We start from the raw sequence: 19,218 nt of genomic DNA, 5'->3' as shown, positions 1-19,218 counted from the left end.
CAAATATAATATTGTATAGCTTCCTATTAAAATATGAATTTAAAAGATAGATTTGTGAGGGATATATATATATATATATATATATATATATATATATATATATATATATATATATATATATATATATATATATATATACATATATATATATATATATATATATATATATATATATATATATATATATATACATATAAGTATGTGAAGTATATTATTGTTTAAAAGAAAAACTCATTTCAGTGACTGCTCTCTGATTTAAAGATATTCTAATAAAGGTTCAGTTTTTGAATTATTAAGTACTATAATTGAAGTTATTATTATTAACTACTATTGCTGCTTATGTAAATTATATAATTGTTTATAATGTAAAATAATTGAAAGTTCATTTATTCATTTTCTTTCCGGCTTAGTCCCTTTATTAATCTGGGGTCGCCACAGCAGAATAAACCACCAACTTCTCCAGCATATGTTTTACGCAGCAGATGCCCTTCCAGCTGCAATCCAACACTGGTAAACACCCATACACTGTTGCATTCACACACATACACTACTGTCATTTTAGCTTATTCAATTAACCTCTAGCCAATGTCGTTGGATGGTGAAGGAAACCCACGTGAACTCGGGGAGAACATGCAAACTCCACACAGAAATGCCAACTGACCTAGCCGGGGCTTGAACCAGTGATTTTCTTGCTGTGAGGCGATCATGCTATACCAACTGCGCCACCGTTTTTCCCATAATTGAAAGTTATATATGTAAAGTATATATTCATTGCGTACTTAAAAGAAAAACAAATTCCCATGTCTATTACTTTTCCAAAGGGTCAGCTTAAAAAATATATACATATTGTATGCATATAATGCTTATTTTTATTTCATTTTGGACATTTTATTGCTGAAATACACGCTTATATTAAAGATTACACATGTATATTTTTATTCAAAGTAAAACTATTACTAAATATTATATACAAAATAATGTATACAGACTTGTTAAACAAAACTATTTAGTTTTAATCACAAAAATAATTGTGATTATCGAAACAGAATTTTAAAATATTTGAATAAAGGTAAAGTTTTTAAAAATGTTGTAGCTTTAATTATTTTGTTTATTATTGTAAATATTTAGCTAAATTGCAGGCTTATAATATAGATTTATACATGTTAATTGTATTTTTTTAGCATTTAAGATCATATTAAATATACAGTTAACCATACAGTTATAACCATATTAACCCACTAAAGAAAAATAATAATTTCCAAAACTTTGAGTTTCTCTACATTTTTGGGACTTTACTTGGCCTGGAAATGACAGTTTTGCCATTTCTGTTTTACAGGTTTTCTGTGAGCATGAAAAAGCTTGTATTAAGGTAATTACTTTGACATGAATGTTAACTATTCCATTTAAATTGACATAACCAGCCTTTTCTGTGAAATAATACAAAACAAACTCATATTCAACTTCTCAAATGCCTGCGTTCTTTTCTAGTGAATGAAACACATTTCTCTCTAATTGCTCATAAAATGAAACATTGTTGAGCATAAAGCTTGTCCTCATTGAAAATCATGAATCACGTCTCCTCTGTTAATAATGCAAGACTGCTCAAGTGATGTTGCAGCATGAATAAAGGTTTCGAAGTCAATGATTCTATTATGACTGTTGTCTCTTGCAGGACAAGGCATGTCATGCTGAATAGCTGGGACTAAACTCAGGCCCTGAGAGAAGAGACTGCAGTCTGCGCTGAAACTCAACCCTGCATACCACACATGCTTCAGGGGCACAATAGCGCTCTTTACAACACGCTGTAAAAATGGCTTGGAAGTATTGCAGAGAGGAACAGCAGCTGAACATTCTTGTTCTACTCAAACTTGTTGATCCAGCTAAATAGGTTTGTTTGGGGAAGCAGTGCTTGACAAATTTCAGTACTAATCCTCAAAGCATTTATAGTTCTTAGATTTATATTAACCCCAGAAGATCTGATTATCTGTTAGATCTGCATGTGATGGATACAAAATTATTTTCGCTTTATTTCAGTGGGAACCTGGAATAGGGCTGGGTGATATGGCAAAAATGCAATCTCGATAATTATTTTCCATATTTATCGATGGCGATATGTATTTCGATATAAGTTGGTAATACTTCCAGATTTAAAACAGTGACTGAAGCCAAAAATTAGAGGGTCCATTAAATTGCGTAACATTTTAGGCCGATAAATTTTCTGTGGTCGAAAATTGGTACAGCTCACTTTTAGATTCCCATTGTTGCACATTTCTGCTGTGTGATTGGCTCTTAAATCAATTTAGAGTAAAAAAAAGTCCAGAGCTTTTCATTGTTATTGACGTAAATTTTATCACGATTCGATATAATATCGTTTATCGGCCCAGCCCTAAGCTTGAATCTTTTAAACTCAAATATAAACAGCTGACATCATTACATTAGTTTTGAATATTCATGAACATAAAGGACAGAAACAATATAGTAATTTCACATTTTTTTAATACGTGAGCTCCACGTAAATTGTCATGATACCAAAATACATAGATTCAGAATGCGACAATGACAACAATATATACACACACTCGAATATTACAAAATGTACAGGTCTTTATAAAACAAAGACGGTTAAAAACAGTGGCCTGACCCTGGTACAGTCAAGTTGATCGACCCTGAATTGTTTCAGCGACAATGTAATATTGACCCTTCATGACACGTTTGCATATTGTTGTAATACCATTCGCTCACATGGCTTTTGAGAGTTCAACACTTCAAGAACTGTTAATCCCAAAGAGTAGCACCAGCATTCAAATAGTTCCTTCACTAGAAGAAAGGCAAGTCCAGGCCAAAACGAGCTTGTGCTTTTGGTGGCACCACCACGCATGCTTTCTGGGAAGTCCCCCCATAGTACGTTGTTGAAGCCCAGGCCTGACCACGTGTTATGAGAAGTACAGTACGATACAGTTAGAAAGCTACTATCGCTGTACTCCATGGGTTTAGGTTTTTCAACATTTGGTCGCAGCAGATTTGACCGCTTTCCTCTGCCTCAGCCTCAGGTTTGGTGCCATCTTTGCTGAGAAGTCCTGAGAAACTGGAACCAAATATTGTTATGAGGTTGGAGACGTTACCCGTGTCCATCTCCTCGGCTTCTTCCTCATCCTCCTTCGTGTTTGAGGAAGCAACTTTGGTCCTTTTTTGAGGCGCATCGCCACTTTCTGACTCCTCTGCGCTTCTTTTCCTGTTTGAAGAACAAACGTGCGTTTTGGGTGGTTGATGTGATTCCCCGTTCACCGCGGTCGTTGAGTCGCGTTCCGCTACTGTTGTGTCTGAGGGACTCTCCGTCGTGGTTTCCCTTGAAACAGAGTCTAAAGAAGAGTTTTGGTTGCTTTCTTGCTCAGAAGTGGAAGTACAATCCACTCGTTCGGATTTCTCAGCGTCGTTTTCGCGATATTCCCGCTCTTTCTCGCTCGCCTCGGGCTGTTCGTTGAGTTGAGGTTCCTCAGGGCTCTCTACTCGGTCACATTCCGTTGTAGAGGGAGGGAATTTCTCCCGCTCGGAGTCGGTGATGTCCCATTCGTTCCCTTCGCGTTCACTTTGAGCGTTCAGGCACGCGCCGCTGTAGTAGTCACTCAGATAGACCTGGCGCGCGCTTCGGAGGACAAGTGAAACCAGAAGGTTTTTATGCAGTTTAATGCCGCCTCGCTGGACGCGCGAGTTGTAGATCTTCCCTAAGGAGATACTCATAATCCGGTGGGCCTCCACTTTGTATTCCATAGCTGGAATCGATACGTTTAAAGTTCACAAAAGGTGCAAAGTTCGCCGGGCGTTTCGCCTTCGATTTCCTCTCTTCAAAACGTTAACGCGAAAGCCGTTAGTAAACAACGTCCAAGTGCTTTTCGGTTCCTCCTGTAGATCAAATCCCGTGCTTTGTTGGCTTCATTTTTATATACAAAATACTAGATCTTGTTATTGGGTGAGTGTAGAAGATTTTATTACCTCACACATTCTCTTCAGCACCCAACAATGGTCTAGGGAGGAATGAGACCGTTTCTATTTTTAACTCGCATTTATACTCCGGCGTCAGCGGCTACACTAGCCAATCGTGTTGAGAGTTGCGCTCTGCCACAGTTGTGAATCACACCCCGCCAAACAGGCGACGGCCAATGGGAGAGCGCCTCAGCGATGAGTCATATTTAAATACTAACGTGGGAGAACTGCTTAAAGGGAAAGAATTGTTTTCAAGCTAAAATAGACGGATATTTTTATATTTCTCAGTGTTTTTCCAGGCTATTTTTGTTTAGAAAGTGAAAATTAAACTATATTTGAAACACAACACCGTTTTCATAAGTAAACAGAAGCTAAAAACAAGCCAAATCTGACACCGTACACAAATACCAAAACATGTTTTACATTTTATGTTGTTTTTCCAGAATTAGCTTTTTATTTAATATGTTTGTTTCAGAATATTAACATTTCCAAACTATACATCGCTATATAATTATCATTAAACGGTTTCCGCATATAATCTCGTTGTGTTTTCTGGTAAAAAGGGAAAGAAGGTTACTTCCCCTTTAATATTTTCAACTGACTTCCTCGACTGATGTAATGGTTTGTCTGCTACAGTCGTGTCACATGACTCTATTGTGCAAATCCACTGCGGTGTCTGGGCAAATGTGAATGGAGAGCTGCCCGTGGGGGGAAGGGCAATGTTTTGTTTGAAGAAACAGTTAGCAGCTACTCGCGAACAGTGTGGGAGATTTTACCCTCAATTGAAGATTAAGATCACGGCGATGCTTTCGTTATACGTGTGTATGTCTGGTTTTTAAATGAATAATCCGTGCGTGTTGGTTTGTGAGTCTGCCTGCATTAAGATGTGGGTCATAAACAAACCCGACAGGAAAAGCAGGCTGTGACGTAAGACTGTTTATCTATATATAAACGATTACAGCCATGACGACCGCACAATTTATTCTGTTATGCTTGATTTCAAGTAGCTCAGACAGATAAATGAAAATGAAAGCATTATTATTTACGCATTATTTACTATTAGTTATAAATCAACCCCTGTTGTTGTGTTAAGCTCCTGTTTTTAAAGGTGTGATTAAACTATTGTTGTTCATTAAAAAACAACGTCCATATAGACAATTTTGAGGGATGTAAACAAAAACAATAGTCCCAATGTATATCCTGTTTCCCATATTTAATTTCTATAGCTTTTGAGAATCCAAAAAGAGCCACCTATTGATAAATGATGTTATGATAGCTCTTTTAATAACTTATGATTAAAATGCCTCTTGTTACAGTTAAATAGTTTGATAACAAGCATGGGTCAATGACATGACCACATTGAAATGCTCTATAAAATAATCATGTATCCTGCTATCTCATTTATTGCTGAATCTTCAGTTGCAGTTCTGCACGTTGATGGGAAACTGGCAACTGATACTATAAATAAAACCAGGAGTTGATTAATAATTTATGCAGCTTTACTTTCTAAGCCGAGCTCAAGTGTTTCCAGCTGCTTTGCTGGTTTTACATCATACACGTCCTCTAACCAGTGGACAGCACTGGTGTAGATAGTCAACTAATGAGCAGGCGGCGCGCTGTGATGAATAATGGATGAAGAACTGTGTTTCAGTATACAGACGAGCCCCAGATACAATGATGAAGAGAAAGCAGTGGGAAACCCATAGTTTTGACCCTATTATTTAAGATAATCTGTAAAAAAAAAGTATAATTGTATTAATATTGTTATACTTTTATTACATAAGTGTTTCATATATCATATATGAAAGTAGACCATAATTCACAGTGGTATCAGATGGTAGCTCCATGTTACGTTTTTGTTCATTCATTCATTTTCCTTCGACTTAGTCCCTTTATTCATCAGGGGTCACCACAGAGGAATGACCCACCAACTAATCCAGCATATGTTTTACACAGCTGATGCCCTTCCAGCTGCGACCCAGTACTGGAAAACAGCCATACACACTCATTCACACACATACATTCATTCATTAATTTTATTTTCGGCTTAGTCTCTTTATTAATTGGGGGTCGCCACAGTGGAATGAACCACCAACTTATCCAGCATATGTTTTACACCACGGATGCCCTTCCAGCTGCAACCCAGTACTGGGAAACATCCATACACTCTCACATTCACACACATACATTACGAACAATTTAGTTTATTAAATTTACCTATAGCGCATGCCTTTAGACAGTGGGGAAAACTGCGGCACCCAGAGGAAACCATCGCAAACACAGGGAGAACATGCAAACTCCACACAGAAATGTCAACTGGCCCAGCCGGGACTCGAACCAGTGACCTTTTTGCTGCGAGGTGATAGTGCTAATCATGAGCCCCCTGTTACAGTTTTATGTTACTATAAAATTATTGTACACATACATATTTAAGATATAAGAAACGTGTATTTTATTTTTAATTTCTGTGAATGATAATATCCTTATGTTAATTTTTGTTTAAAACACATGCCTGTTGATGGCAAATCAAAAGATATTCATTTTGAAGTTGCTGCACATGTATAACAATTCATTGTTAAATATAAGTTTAAGGACGTAGGTAATAGTGCATACATTCCTATAACCGTATTTTTTTTATTCAATATTTTAGTATGTTATAAATTTATTAATTCATTTTTCTTTGACTTAGTCCCCTTATTCATCAGGGGCTGCCACAGAGGAATGAACCACCAAGTATTCCAGCATATGTTTTACACAGCGGATGCCCTTCCAGCTGCAACCAATACCATTCCACTCTCACATGCAATAGCTATAAATTACATATACTATAAATTAGCTATAAATTACGTAAACATTTATATATCGTATATTTATTATAATAATAATAAGCTACTTTACATAATTAATATTTAATATTGCCTGGATGGTGAATTGACAGAATGCTGAATACCAGCATATTTACATCATATTTAAAGCACTATCTAAATTAAACCGGTTTAATTAAATTAGTAACTCGTAGGTATATTTCAGATTTTGGCATTTTGCACATTAGTGCCAGTGCTTTGTTCTTTTATTTCAAAAACCAAAACAAGCCCCGCTGCTGTTTATCTGCCCAGGCGCGTGCGTGTGTCTAGACGCTCGAGGACCCGGATGTGATTCCGCCGAGCAATGGCGGCTGAGCGGATCCGGGCACTGTCCCGCATGTAAACAACACGTTAAGCGCTCTCCTTTGTCCAAGTAAAGCTAAACCAGCCGCGGTCAGGAGCATGAGATTATCGCACCACACTCATCGACTCATCTGAGCAGCAAAATGTCGATGGAAGATCCGTTTTTCGTGGTGAAAGGGTGAGTTTCAGGGATTAGATCGGAGACTAGGGGCGAATATCAAATGTCGAATTAGACATTTTCAGAAATCAGGTCAAGTGTTTTTTCTTTTCTTTTAAACTTTATGTATAGGTACTATAAACGACATGTCGTACGTAGCTACCCGTCACCATTTAAACCAGCTGTTTCGGTAAGATCGTTATCGTGTTGTCATGGCAACCATAATTATCGATTTTCCCTCAAACGCATCATGGCGTTGATCGATATTTGTGTCGTCTTCCTTTAAAGTGATATCGTTCTGTGCTTTCAGACATCTGCGTTTTGCCATAACGTTAGCATTTTCAAATATATACCATGTTTGTCACTTTTTGAGGGTACATATTATTGTAGGCTTTTGGATAGTAATGTTAGAGCATAGTTTTCCCCATGTCAGACATCCAAAAATATGGAATTCTCATAGTAACACCCTTCAAAAGTACTTTAATACAGTGCGTGCTTAATTATTATTTCATTGTACCAACTTCAAAGGCATAGATTAGCTCTTTACATTGGTGGGGACATACATTCCTAGAGTGCATGCATTGAACAGTACAAATTCTGTTACCACGCTTTAAAAAATATGAATAACTTAATTATATAAAATAATATAAATAACAATCATGTCCCATCCTGCAAAAAGTCAATTTATATGATTTTACTGCAGTTGGGCTTTGAGGAGGTATGAATGTAGATAAATATAGAGAGGTGTTTGACGCAATTTAACTGTTTTATCATGATTATTGTTTTTCATAATCATGCAGGCCAAAGTCGAAACCAAATTCGGATTAATTGCACAGCCTTGGTTAGCATTACGGTGAACTCGTAGCGAACCTGACTTTGTGCATGTGTAGGTTACTAAGGGTTGACGGAGCATTATTTTATTTTAAAGTTGATTAAATTATTGGTAGGGCCATTTCAGTAATTGGTGGATATTAGTGGGGACAGGTCCCCTCCGTCTTTGCCAAATCTACGCCCTTAACCAATTCCAAACTACACAATTCTAAATAATTCATTGCGATATAATTATTAATTCTAATAATATTGCGATATAAATACAATTTCACCAGATGACTTGAATATGTCTATTAGGGAAGAATGAATCATTTTAGACTGATTCGGATGATTCTCTAGAAAAGTGCATGTGCGTTAAATATAATAAACTATCTACAAGCATAGATCAATACAATGAAAAAAAAAAGAATTAAATTGTGTTTTATCGTTTTCAGAGTCTAACATTAACTTACAAATGGTACAATTTCTTATGCCTCAATGGTTTAAAAACAAAACTCAGTCAATTGGCTAGAACATACAGATGGCAGTCACTCATTTGTTGTGGGCGGATAAAGTTAAATATTTAAAAATATTTCATATCACAGCCACTTGCGATTAGCTAATTGCAACATTTCAAATTGCGATTCGGTTTTCGATTAATCGCTCAGCCCTAGTACCAATTCCAAACTACGCAATTCTTAGGAATTGATTGCATGATAAATCTAACATTGCGATATTTTGTTACTCTGCGATTTATGTTGTGATACGAATACAATTTCACCAGATGACTTTAATATCTCTAATAGGAAAGAATGAATAATTTTAGACTGATTCCAATTATTCTGCAGAAAAGTGCATCTATGTTAAATATAATAAACTATCTACAAGCATAGATCAATACAAGAAAAAAAGATACAATTGAAATAAACTGTTTTATCATTTTTTGAGTCTAACCTTAACTTACAAATAGTACAATTTCTTATGCCTCAATGGTTTTAAAATCATTTTACAAAAAAAAAAAAAAAAAAAAAAATATATATATATATATATATATATATATATATATATATATATATATGTATATATATATATGTATGTATGTATGTATGTATGTATGTATGTGTGTATGTATGTATGTGTGTGTGTCTGTGTGTATAAATTATACTACAGACTCAACATTGCATATCCTGCAATATGACTATTGCGAATAATCACATTGAGATATCGATGCTGAAACAATATATTGTGCAGCCCTAGTATTGATATTGTGTATAATCATTATTAAGTTATGTGAAATTTCTTTTAACAAGCACAGGGGGTGGAAGATAATCATATTATTGCATAATTATGAACCAGGTTTATTTTTATGTAAAAACTAAGGGCCCAAAAAGGAGGTGTAACATTGGAGAAAAAAAAAAATTTTTTTTATATATATATATATTATATGACCACAAGAAGATTGCAACACTAAAAAAACCTGCAGAATTAAGGTATTACTATTGAACAAGAAATACTCACTAGGGAAAAAGGAAGGCAGATACATACTGTAAACAGTTCATTAAAACAAACGAGTCTTTATGTTTTGTTTAACACTTCAGCTATTGGTTTTTATAAAGTGGGGGGTTATATTATTGGGGGTTATCTATTGTATAACCCTTCAGCTTTTAATTTTTATAAAGTGGGGGTTTTGTTTCAGAAATATTGACCTTAGCAAAGTCTCTGAGAATCAGAAAACTTGTATTCTAGGTAGGGTGCCGTTCTAAACAAATGCTGATATTTTAACATGGTTTAATGCCTCATTTTTAACTTGATAAAAAATAAAAATTAATAAATTTGTCACCAGTGAGCAGGGGATCCCTCAGGGATTCACCTTAAAGATCCCTTGACTTTAAAATAAAGTTGTTTTATATTAGTATCAGCATGATAGTCATAATGATACTTATAAGCTAGTGGTGCTCCAAAACTGCTTGCGGTTTGTCATTTTGCCTAAATGAATCAACAATATTTTTGATGTCATTTCATACTTCACAGGGTATCTGCTTTAAGTCTTAAAATGTCTTAAATTTCAGTAACCAAATTTTAGGCCTAAAAAGTCTTAAATCCACTGAAATATTGTGTTGTAGGTCTTAAATCGTTTTAAACAGGCCTTCATTTTCTTATGTCTATGTAAAGTTATTGGGCCAACAAGTATCCAATCACTAACAATATATTTCAATAAAAGTTTTATGAAACGTTTGTTTATTAACTCAGTTCACTTATTAATATGGTTTAAATATCTTCCTTACAATAACATTTGTTTTTATTGTTTTTTAAAGGTTTTAACTTGGCTATTAAAAAAATCTTTAGCGTTTAGCCTTGTGTAAGTCTTGAAATAGTCTTAAAATGGTCTTAAAAAGTTTTAATGGATCATATGTCCCCTGTCCTTGCTTCCTTACACTGGCTTCCTATAAAATTTAGAGTTGATTTTAAAATCCTTCTTTTCACTTATAAAGCATTGCACAATTCTGCCCCGGTCTATGTTAGTGAACTTATTAGGGCATATACAGCTTGTAGACCGTTAAGATCCCATGACCAGTTTCTTTTGTCTGTCCCTCGGTCTCGCTGCAAATCAAAAGGTGATCGAGCTGTTTGTGTTGCGGCTCCAAGGCTCTTGAACAATCTCCCTCTGAACATCAGAATTTCTCCTTCATTGGATGCTTTTATATCTAATTAAAAAAAGACTTATTTTTACTCCTTTGCCTTTGAGTGACACATGCATGTTATTTCTTATCTGTAATTTAGTATTTCTTATATACATTATATATATTATATACATTTCCTTTTCTTATATTTTTAAATACCAGTTTTTTTTAATTATTTTATTTTATTGTAAAGCACTTTGGATCAACTATCGTTGTGTAAAGCTGTGCTCTATAAATGGTTTGCTTCAGTTTCTCATCAAATATTCTGACCAATCAAATACTCTCTAGTGTCTGACATGGCTCATTGATGCATCTGTTTTGAAATCAACCCTCTCACTGGCAAAGCTGTGATTAAAAAAAAAAAAAGCTCTTGGCTGTTTTATAAAGGGCTACTCTATGTCCCACCCTGTCTTCATGTTTTTTATTTGAGATTACAGCAAACATGCATTAAAAATGCTAATTTCAAAGCAGCTGTAATTTTAGCACTTTTTTTTGTGTTGCATCCTTATGTGGACATTGACCATTCTTGACTTTTTAGTGAGAGTTGCATCTCCATTATGGGCCATTTCGCCTGCAAAAAAAAATCTACTCAATAATTAAATGCATCAGAAAGTGTATTAATATTGAATTTATTAATAATTAATTTAAATAATAATACTAATAAAACTTATTAATAATCAATTACATGTAAAATATTTCAGTAGTTTGCTAAGAATGATGTATCTTAGAATAGGTAAAACTGGAAAAAAACTATTCTGATCATATTTTTATAATTTTCATAATAATTATCTACACACTGTATAGTGTTTTCTTCTACATTGTCATAAGTTAGTCAACTTTGAGGCTTAATTGAATGTATTTGTCTTTTAGAGAGGTGCAGAAGGCTGTAAACACAGCTCAAGGTCTTCATCAGAGATGGATGGAGCTGCTACAGGACGCGGGTGGAGCCAGCAAGGAGGAAGTGGACTGGACCACCAACGAATTACGAAACAGTTTGAGGTCCATCGAATGGGACTTGGAGGACTTAGACGAGACTATCAATATCCTTTTAGCCTTTTCTGGGCGTCATTGTTTAGACTTGATTTTGTTTATTTGTTGGTTGTAGCCTTAACCTTGTGTTTAAGTATTGTGGAGGCCAATCCAAAGAAGTTCAATCTGGACGCGGTGGAACTGGCCAAGAGGAAAGCCTTCATCACTAGCACACGGCAGACAGTCAGGGTGAGCAGATCTGACAGACTAAAAGCACATTCACAACTATAATGCTTTAGCGTCCACACTAATGCCTCATGTTTTAAGCTAAAATAAAGAATAGGTTATATGATTATTATTACTTTCAAGCCTATGATAAAAACAAAAAAATACTGTTCATTAAAAAAGTTTGGTATTGATTTAGATTGTGGATTTGAATGGACATAAAAGGCAATGGTGAAACCAGAAATAAATGTTTCTGTGTCTATGAAAGCCTGTAGATAAATGTTTACGCTACAGACGCAGGATGTTTTGGTTGGAAAAATCTCATTTGACAATTATATATACTTATAATATACAATCATAATTTTAATGACCTCATTTGGTGACATGAACTGCAAATATATCTACATTGCTATTATGAGATGCCCTCTTGGTGCCTTTTTTCTCAATGTTTTTTTTTTCTTTTGGTGTTTATTTTGTTGTTCATAACGCTTTATATATATGTGAAGAATGAATTCAATCGAAGAGTAAATTATTTTTTATAAAAGTTATTGACTGCAGTTGCACCAGTCGCTAACACTTACTACGAATAGCACCTTTCAAAGCAGGATATATTCTGAAAAAATGCTGGAAATAAAGTGATCATGAAGTTTATCATTGCCATTAGTCATGATTGTGGTGTGATTTAAACAAAGTAAATGCATTTAGAATAAAAAATCCTTAATGTAATCGGCCTGTACACTATGGAGTTATTTTTGTTTCTTTATTATTCAATCAAAAATATTTAGTTTTAGGGGAAAATTAAATACACAGTAATTAAAAAATAAAAATAAATAAACATTTCAGCTCACAAGAAAAGATTCTAGATATTCAATGCAAAATATTTTACTATCATTGACAATTATTTGCAATCTTTTATTTTTTTTTATTACTGTCTGTTACATTTTTCCCTAAAACTAAATATTTTGATTGAATAATAAAGAAACAAAAATAACTTCATAGTACACCAGCATTTCTAATAGATTAATTCATTTTGCAGGAGATGAAAGACCACATGACCAGTCCGATGGCCATTACAGTGCCTGAGAAGAAAAATCGACAGGTTTGATATTAAAACCAGTTTTAGATCTGACCGTTTTTGTTGTATTTTTAAATCACTAATATATGTTCCCTCATTAGACTTTAATGGGTGATGGTGGATCCCGTGGGCCAATCTGGCAACCGAGTGCTGAAAAGTACACTAGACTTGACAATGAGCTGCAGACGGCAAATTCACAGTTCATTGAAGAACAACAGACTCAGCAACAGGTACTCAATAAAGCAGTTCACAACACGGTGAACTGATGATTAATGCACAATTCTGCAATATTTCTGAGCATTTATCATGACAGTTTGCTGTATGTAATTGTGTGTGCACATGGCAGCTCATAGCAGAGAAGCAGGATGAGCATTTGGAGTTGGTGTCAGGAACTATTGGTGTCTTGAAGAACATGTCTCAGCGAATCGGTCAGGAGCTAGATGATCAAGCTGTGTGAGTTAAATTAATATTGATGAAGTCGGATATTTATATTATATATGTTTTTCAAATTATTTCTAAAGAACAGTGATGTGTGTTTGTGCATGTCCAATAAATAGTTCTTTTATATAAGAATTAAATCATATTATGAGACATATTATGTACTTTTTATAAAATATGCAATATTTGAAAAAATCTGGTATATGTAAATTATTCATAGGTTATTTTGATCAACTTTAGATTTTTTACTTTCTAAGTCTATATATATATATATATATATATATATATATATATATATATATATATATATATATATATATATATATATATATATATATATATATATATATAAAATAATTCTGACTTCAACTGTATATGTGCTTGTATGTATGTATGTATGTATGTATGTATGTATGTATGTGTGTATATATATACATACATACATACATACACAGACATGCACAATAATTCTGACTTCAACTGTATATGTGTGTATATGTATGTGTGTGTGTGTATATATGTGCTTATATGTATGTGTGTATGTATGTATTGGCTCGTTTCCACTGACTGGTACGGTACGGTTCGGTTTGGTACGGGTCACCTTTATCAGGCTTGCGTTTCCACTAACAAGGGTACCCTTTTGGTGGGCGTGGTGTATAACAGAAAGTTTCAGTCAACGTCATTCTAGCTCAAGGAAATGTCTACAATAAAGCTGTACAGGTCACTTACATATCATATGAGAAGTGCTTCTCACAAAACAGATGCTTCATACACATAAATACTTGTGTAGAAATGTTTATTACTAACCTTTCTATGAACATGAGTTGATTATAACTGCAGATCAAAGACAGTGCGAAACAGCCTACTGTAACGTCTGTAATTATATTAAATATCTAAATAAATGAACATATATAAACACATACAGCCCCTTACAGTCTCCGATATGTTACCAACTACAGAAGAACTACATAAAGTAGACATTTCGCCCGTATTTGATGTGCTCCTTTTTTCCCGGCTTCTCCTTTGTTTTTTCCGCGCTTCACTCTCGCGTTTGTCAGTGTCTGACAGGATCGAGTTTCAAAAGCACATCAATAATCAAGCGCAGGTTATTATCATCAGCTCTAGAAGTTTGTTATTTCAGATATAATGTTAGACGCGCGCGAGCGCTAGCAAGAAAGCGAAACCGCTCGCGCCTCAGACTGGCTCGTAAAAAACTACGGGGCACAGGGTAAATCTGCTCTTCTTCTTGGATTTGTGGCTGTCCATCAAGATGACGACAAGGTTTGTTTGAGCCCAGATCGACCATGGCTCGTTAGTATATGTATTTATAATTCCGCTAAAATCTCTCGCTGTGTTTTTCAAACATGGCGGGTTTTTTGTTTTCATTCTGGCTTGTTGCGTAAGCGAATGACGTATCTCTGTAAACCAATAGCGTTCAGCTGCGCGTGTGGCTCCGCCTTTTGGTACCCTTTCTCGTGTTTTGTACCCTTTCGAAAGGGTGCCGAAAAAGTGGTACGGTACGGTTCGGTTCGGTACGCTTTTTGACAGTGGAAACGGCCATAAAAGCGTACCAAACCAAACCGAACCGTACCGTACCACTCAGTGGAAACAGGCCATATGTATGTGTGTGTGTGTGTATATATATATATATATATATATATATATATATATATATATATATATATATATATATATATATATACACATACATACATACATACATACATACATACATACATACATACATACATACAAACATACAAACATACATACACAGACACGCACACACACACTTTATTCAGTTTTATGTTAATTTCTGTAATAATACGCAGGTTTTTATGATTTATAACAATACATTTTGTAAAGTCACATTAGAGTAGAATTGAGAGACTTGTAGAAAAATGCTTTGTTTACTAAACAAGTGGATCTTACTGGATTTGCACTGTAATCCTTAGTGTTTAAAATACGAGTAAAAAGTTACTATTTTTATTTTATGTTTGAAGTTTTTAATTACTATACTTTCAAAATTATTCCACATAAATCCACATTTTTCTTTACCAATATTTGCACTGAAATAGTCCTTCTTGTAAATAAGAATTACCTGTATATAATATACTGTATGTAGAAATGACTGCATATATATTGTTTATATATCAGAGCTGTAGCAATGTTTTAGACTCATTTAGTAAATTAAATTTAATATTTTATATGAATACAGTAAACTATTATTATTATTATGGTTGTTGTTGTTGTTATAAACCAGAACACAATGTCTCACAAAAAAAAAAAAACAACAACACTGAGCTGCTTCTCCCTGAACCCTGCCAGATTTGTCAAGTCATTGCGGTTGAGTCAACAGACCTTTTCTTGAATGGACTGTGTGTGTCTGGCCTGTTTGCAGAATGCTGGATGACTTTTCACATGAGATGGACAGCACTCAATCCAGACTGGACAATGTCATGAAGAAACTGGCTAAAGTTTCTCACATGACCAGCGGTGAGTAATACAGCATTTACTGTCTCGCATGGTTAAGAGTGCACTTCAAATCATACTCAAAATACATTCAGAAGTCACTCGGTTGAAACATCGGATTTTCAGTTTTGACATCCTGTCTGACACAGTTTTACTTTTTTTTTCTAAAATGTGACCCACAGTACCAGTCATTTATACATCACCTGAAAACTGAATAAATGCATTTTGAATTGATGTATGATTTGTTAGGACAGGACCATATTTGGTAATATTTGAACATCAGGAATCTGATGGTTTAAAAAATGGATGAATGAATGCCTTTGAAGTTGTAAAAGACGCATTTGTAACAAAGGATAGTTCTAATTTAAATTGAGGTCTGATTGGTTTACACTAGGAAATCTACTAAATGTTTTCATAAAACATGTTTTTTCTTAATATACTAATGATTATCGGCATAAAAGAAAAATGTGGCTGTTGCCGAACCTTAGGCTGGTTTTCGTGGTCCAGGGTCACACATTTAGCTTGTTATAGCAGTTTTATTGCTATCTAAAAGTAAAAACCGTGTCAATTCATAAAGTTGGCAATTTGCATAGAATGAAATCCACCCTTTCAGAGGGCTCTTGGACTTCCTGTTGTAGCTAAAGGTGATTGGCTGCAGTGCCCCTATAAGGCAAAGCATAAACAGGAAGTCCAACTTCCGGACCTTTTCAAAGGAAAGGTTAAGAGGCAAATTTCACCAGAAAACTGAGACTTGCAGTTCATTGAAATATTGGTGTCTTTGTGGCAAACCTTCAAATGACATTTTAAAGAATTTATCATAAGCTGAATTTTTGGGGGAGTATTTTTCCTAGTTCTAAAGTAATGAATAAATAATTTAGTCCTCTTCGGTATTATCCTTGCAATTTCATCCTCAGTTTTTCTTTTAATTTCAGTTTCGGTTTATACAAGCTGTTGTCTGTTTAACAGATTTAACAAAGAGGGCAAATTAGCAGAAATCAGGAAAATGTATTTACTCACAATAAATTGTTCAAGAGTGAAAGCAAATACATTTAGAAGAATAATAATAAAAAAAATGTTATCTTAAACTTTTCCTTTTTATCAAAGAATCTTAAAGTAAAATGTATCAAAAATGTATCAAACATTTTTTAAGCAAGACAAACAAATATTCAGCACTGATCATTGTGAGAATCTTTATTAGTGATTTTGTACCAATAATAACTGATCATAATAGAGCAGCTAATCTCATTACATTATAATGATTTCTGAAGGGTCATGTGACACTGAAGAGTGGAGTAATGATGATGATAAATTCAGCTATGAATCACAGGAATAAATAATTTCAAACCACATTTAATAAGAAAACGGTTACTTAAAATTGTAATAATTCACAATTTACCGGTTTTTACTGTATTTTACTGTAACTTCAAACTAATGACTGTTTTTTAGGCATTGAATAATGGCGCAAAAAAAAAATGATTCGAGCAGCGCAAACTTTAGTAAATTGCATTGCACGGTTCATTCAAATAATCTCCTCTAATGCAATATGCGACTTCTACCAATGCGTTTAGTAAGGTCAGTCGCAAAAATAGCTGCGTCCACACCTTTTCAGCACTATTCTTCTCTGCTAGGCATGTGCCGGTATCACATTTTCATGCTGCGATTAATTGATTGAGCTTTTATCACGGTATACGGTATTATCACGATATTGTAATTTTACTAGAGAAACGGGTAAAAAAACACAAAAAACTTCAGTTTCGTCAACTTAGTAACTTTAATAACTTTTTAATTAACTAAAAGTACTTCAAACATTTAAATACAAATAAATATAAATAAAACAATACACAATATAAAAGTAAACTTGAGCAATTATATCAAAGTGAATGTGCAAAGGGAAACCGTCTTCAAACTGCCTGCTAATGCATGGGTAAATCTTCAAAGGGAACAGTGTTACATTTTAACCTTTCACCTCATCCTGCTTGCTGTTTCACTATCTAAACAATGAAAACAGTCAAATTTGTTTCATTTTGATATTTGACTTACACGGTCTCTTTTGCAGAATATCAGTTTTAATAACCAATAATGGCCATTATAACAGTATAACGTACATTAAATTTAAACGATAAAGGTAAGCAATCAGTCAATGTGCAGAATCAGTGTATGTGGTTACATAAATTAATATATTAGCTTTGCACTCAGCCAAAACAGTTAACTGAGAACAAGTGATTCAAAAGACATAAGAATTGTTAGATAGAGACAACAAGAGGAATTCAATATCACGTTTAACAACTATAGTGAGATGAGACCATCCAGCAGATGAACTGTCTGACATGCACTGAACTCTCACCTGGGGTTTATGCTCACCCGCTGAACTAGTGGCTGCAGCTCTGGGCAGAGAGTGTGTGGTCACGTGATTTGCGTTTTTAGCCGTGTACTTGAATGAACAGAGAACTTTTCAGAATCGCTAAATGAAACGCCGGTGTATTTCCCGCGATTTCTCTGCGCCTCCCTTGCGTTTCTTCTCTCTGACTCTCGACTATTTTGACAAATACACACAGACGACGCACGCTCACACGGAGTCCAAAATAGGAGTTTGTGATTGCCAGCCCAATGTCAATACCGATAAGAGCCAATGGGCTGCAGAGTGTCACATGGACCGGCCCGGTCTGTCTGTCCGGGAAAAAAAGCATCTACTTTCAGAGAGTCACAGATCACAGCAGCGTCAATCAATAAGGCAGAAAAAAACGATAGGCTGCTAAGCCTTTTATGGGCCGATCAACTCATAAGACGATGATCAGCCCGGCCCAAAAAGTACGTCGGCCCACCGGGAAAGTGCCCGGTTTGCCAGATGGCCAGCCCGCCCCTGCGTGTGAGGATTATAGCGCGGTGGCAGTGGCGGCGCGCACTGCCTGCACACAAGGCTTCTACATGTGGGGATTGTTTACATCAGAGTGCGCATCAGTTCTGCGCAGCATATACGCAGTGTTTCTTAAGCGGTTGATGGAAAATAAGCTAAGGCGCGTTCCAAGAATATAAATTCGGATCTATTATTTTTCACGGTATTTTGAAGTGCCCGCGATAACAATATCGTGCATATTCATTACCGTGATTTATCGCATTACCGAATACCGGCACAAGCCTATTCTCTGCACGTATTTATTAAATGCAACCGAGGAAATAAGTATTGAACACGTCACCATTTTTCTCAGAAAACCTATTTCTAAAAGTGCCGTTGACTTGAAATTT

The 19,218-nt window shown here is 34.9% G+C and overlaps 2 protein-coding genes across 3 annotated transcripts in view; one reads left to right on the top strand and one right to left on the bottom strand.

The window, feature by feature from the left end:
• Nucleotides 1-2,479: 2,479 nt before the first annotated feature.
• ier5 (immediate early response 5) lies at nt 2,480-4,022 on the bottom strand. Its single transcript, XM_056448264.1, has one exon. The coding sequence runs from the start codon at nt 3,766-3,768 to the stop codon at nt 2,959-2,961; it is 810 nt and encodes a 269-aa protein (XP_056304239.1). The 5' UTR covers nt 3,769-4,022; the 3' UTR covers nt 2,480-2,958.
• A 3,112-nt stretch (nt 4,023-7,134) lies between these two features.
• The window catches only part of stx6 (syntaxin 6), a 22,524-nt gene continuing 10,440 nt past the window's right edge, over nt 7,135-19,218 (top strand). For both annotated transcript variants that reach the window (XM_056447937.1, XM_056447936.1), the window contains exons 1-7: nt 7,135-7,326; nt 11,667-11,836; nt 11,920-12,014; nt 13,027-13,089; nt 13,167-13,295; nt 13,412-13,518; nt 15,905-15,999. In XM_056447937.1, coding sequence (XP_056303912.1) covers nt 7,292-7,326; nt 11,667-11,836; nt 11,920-12,014; nt 13,027-13,089; nt 13,167-13,295; nt 13,412-13,518; nt 15,905-15,999 — 694 coding nt within the window. In that variant the 5' untranslated portion in view covers nt 7,135-7,291. The remainder of the gene's footprint in view (nt 7,327-11,666; nt 11,837-11,919; nt 12,015-13,026; nt 13,090-13,166; nt 13,296-13,411; nt 13,519-15,904; nt 16,000-19,218) is intronic.

Source organism: Danio aesculapii, chromosome 22, assembly GCF_903798145.1.
Source record: "Danio aesculapii chromosome 22, fDanAes4.1, whole genome shotgun sequence".
NCBI classification, from domain to species: domain Eukaryota; kingdom Metazoa; phylum Chordata; class Actinopteri; order Cypriniformes; family Danionidae; genus Danio; species Danio aesculapii.
Note: the sequence above shows the minus strand (reverse complement) of the source record. Positions and strands in the feature narration are given on the sequence as shown.

Excerpts from the sequence above, each read along its gene's own strand:
- ier5 (XM_056448264.1), bottom strand. The coding sequence starts at position 3,768 with ATGGAATACAAAGTGGAGGCCCACCGGATTATGAGTATCTCCTTAGGG.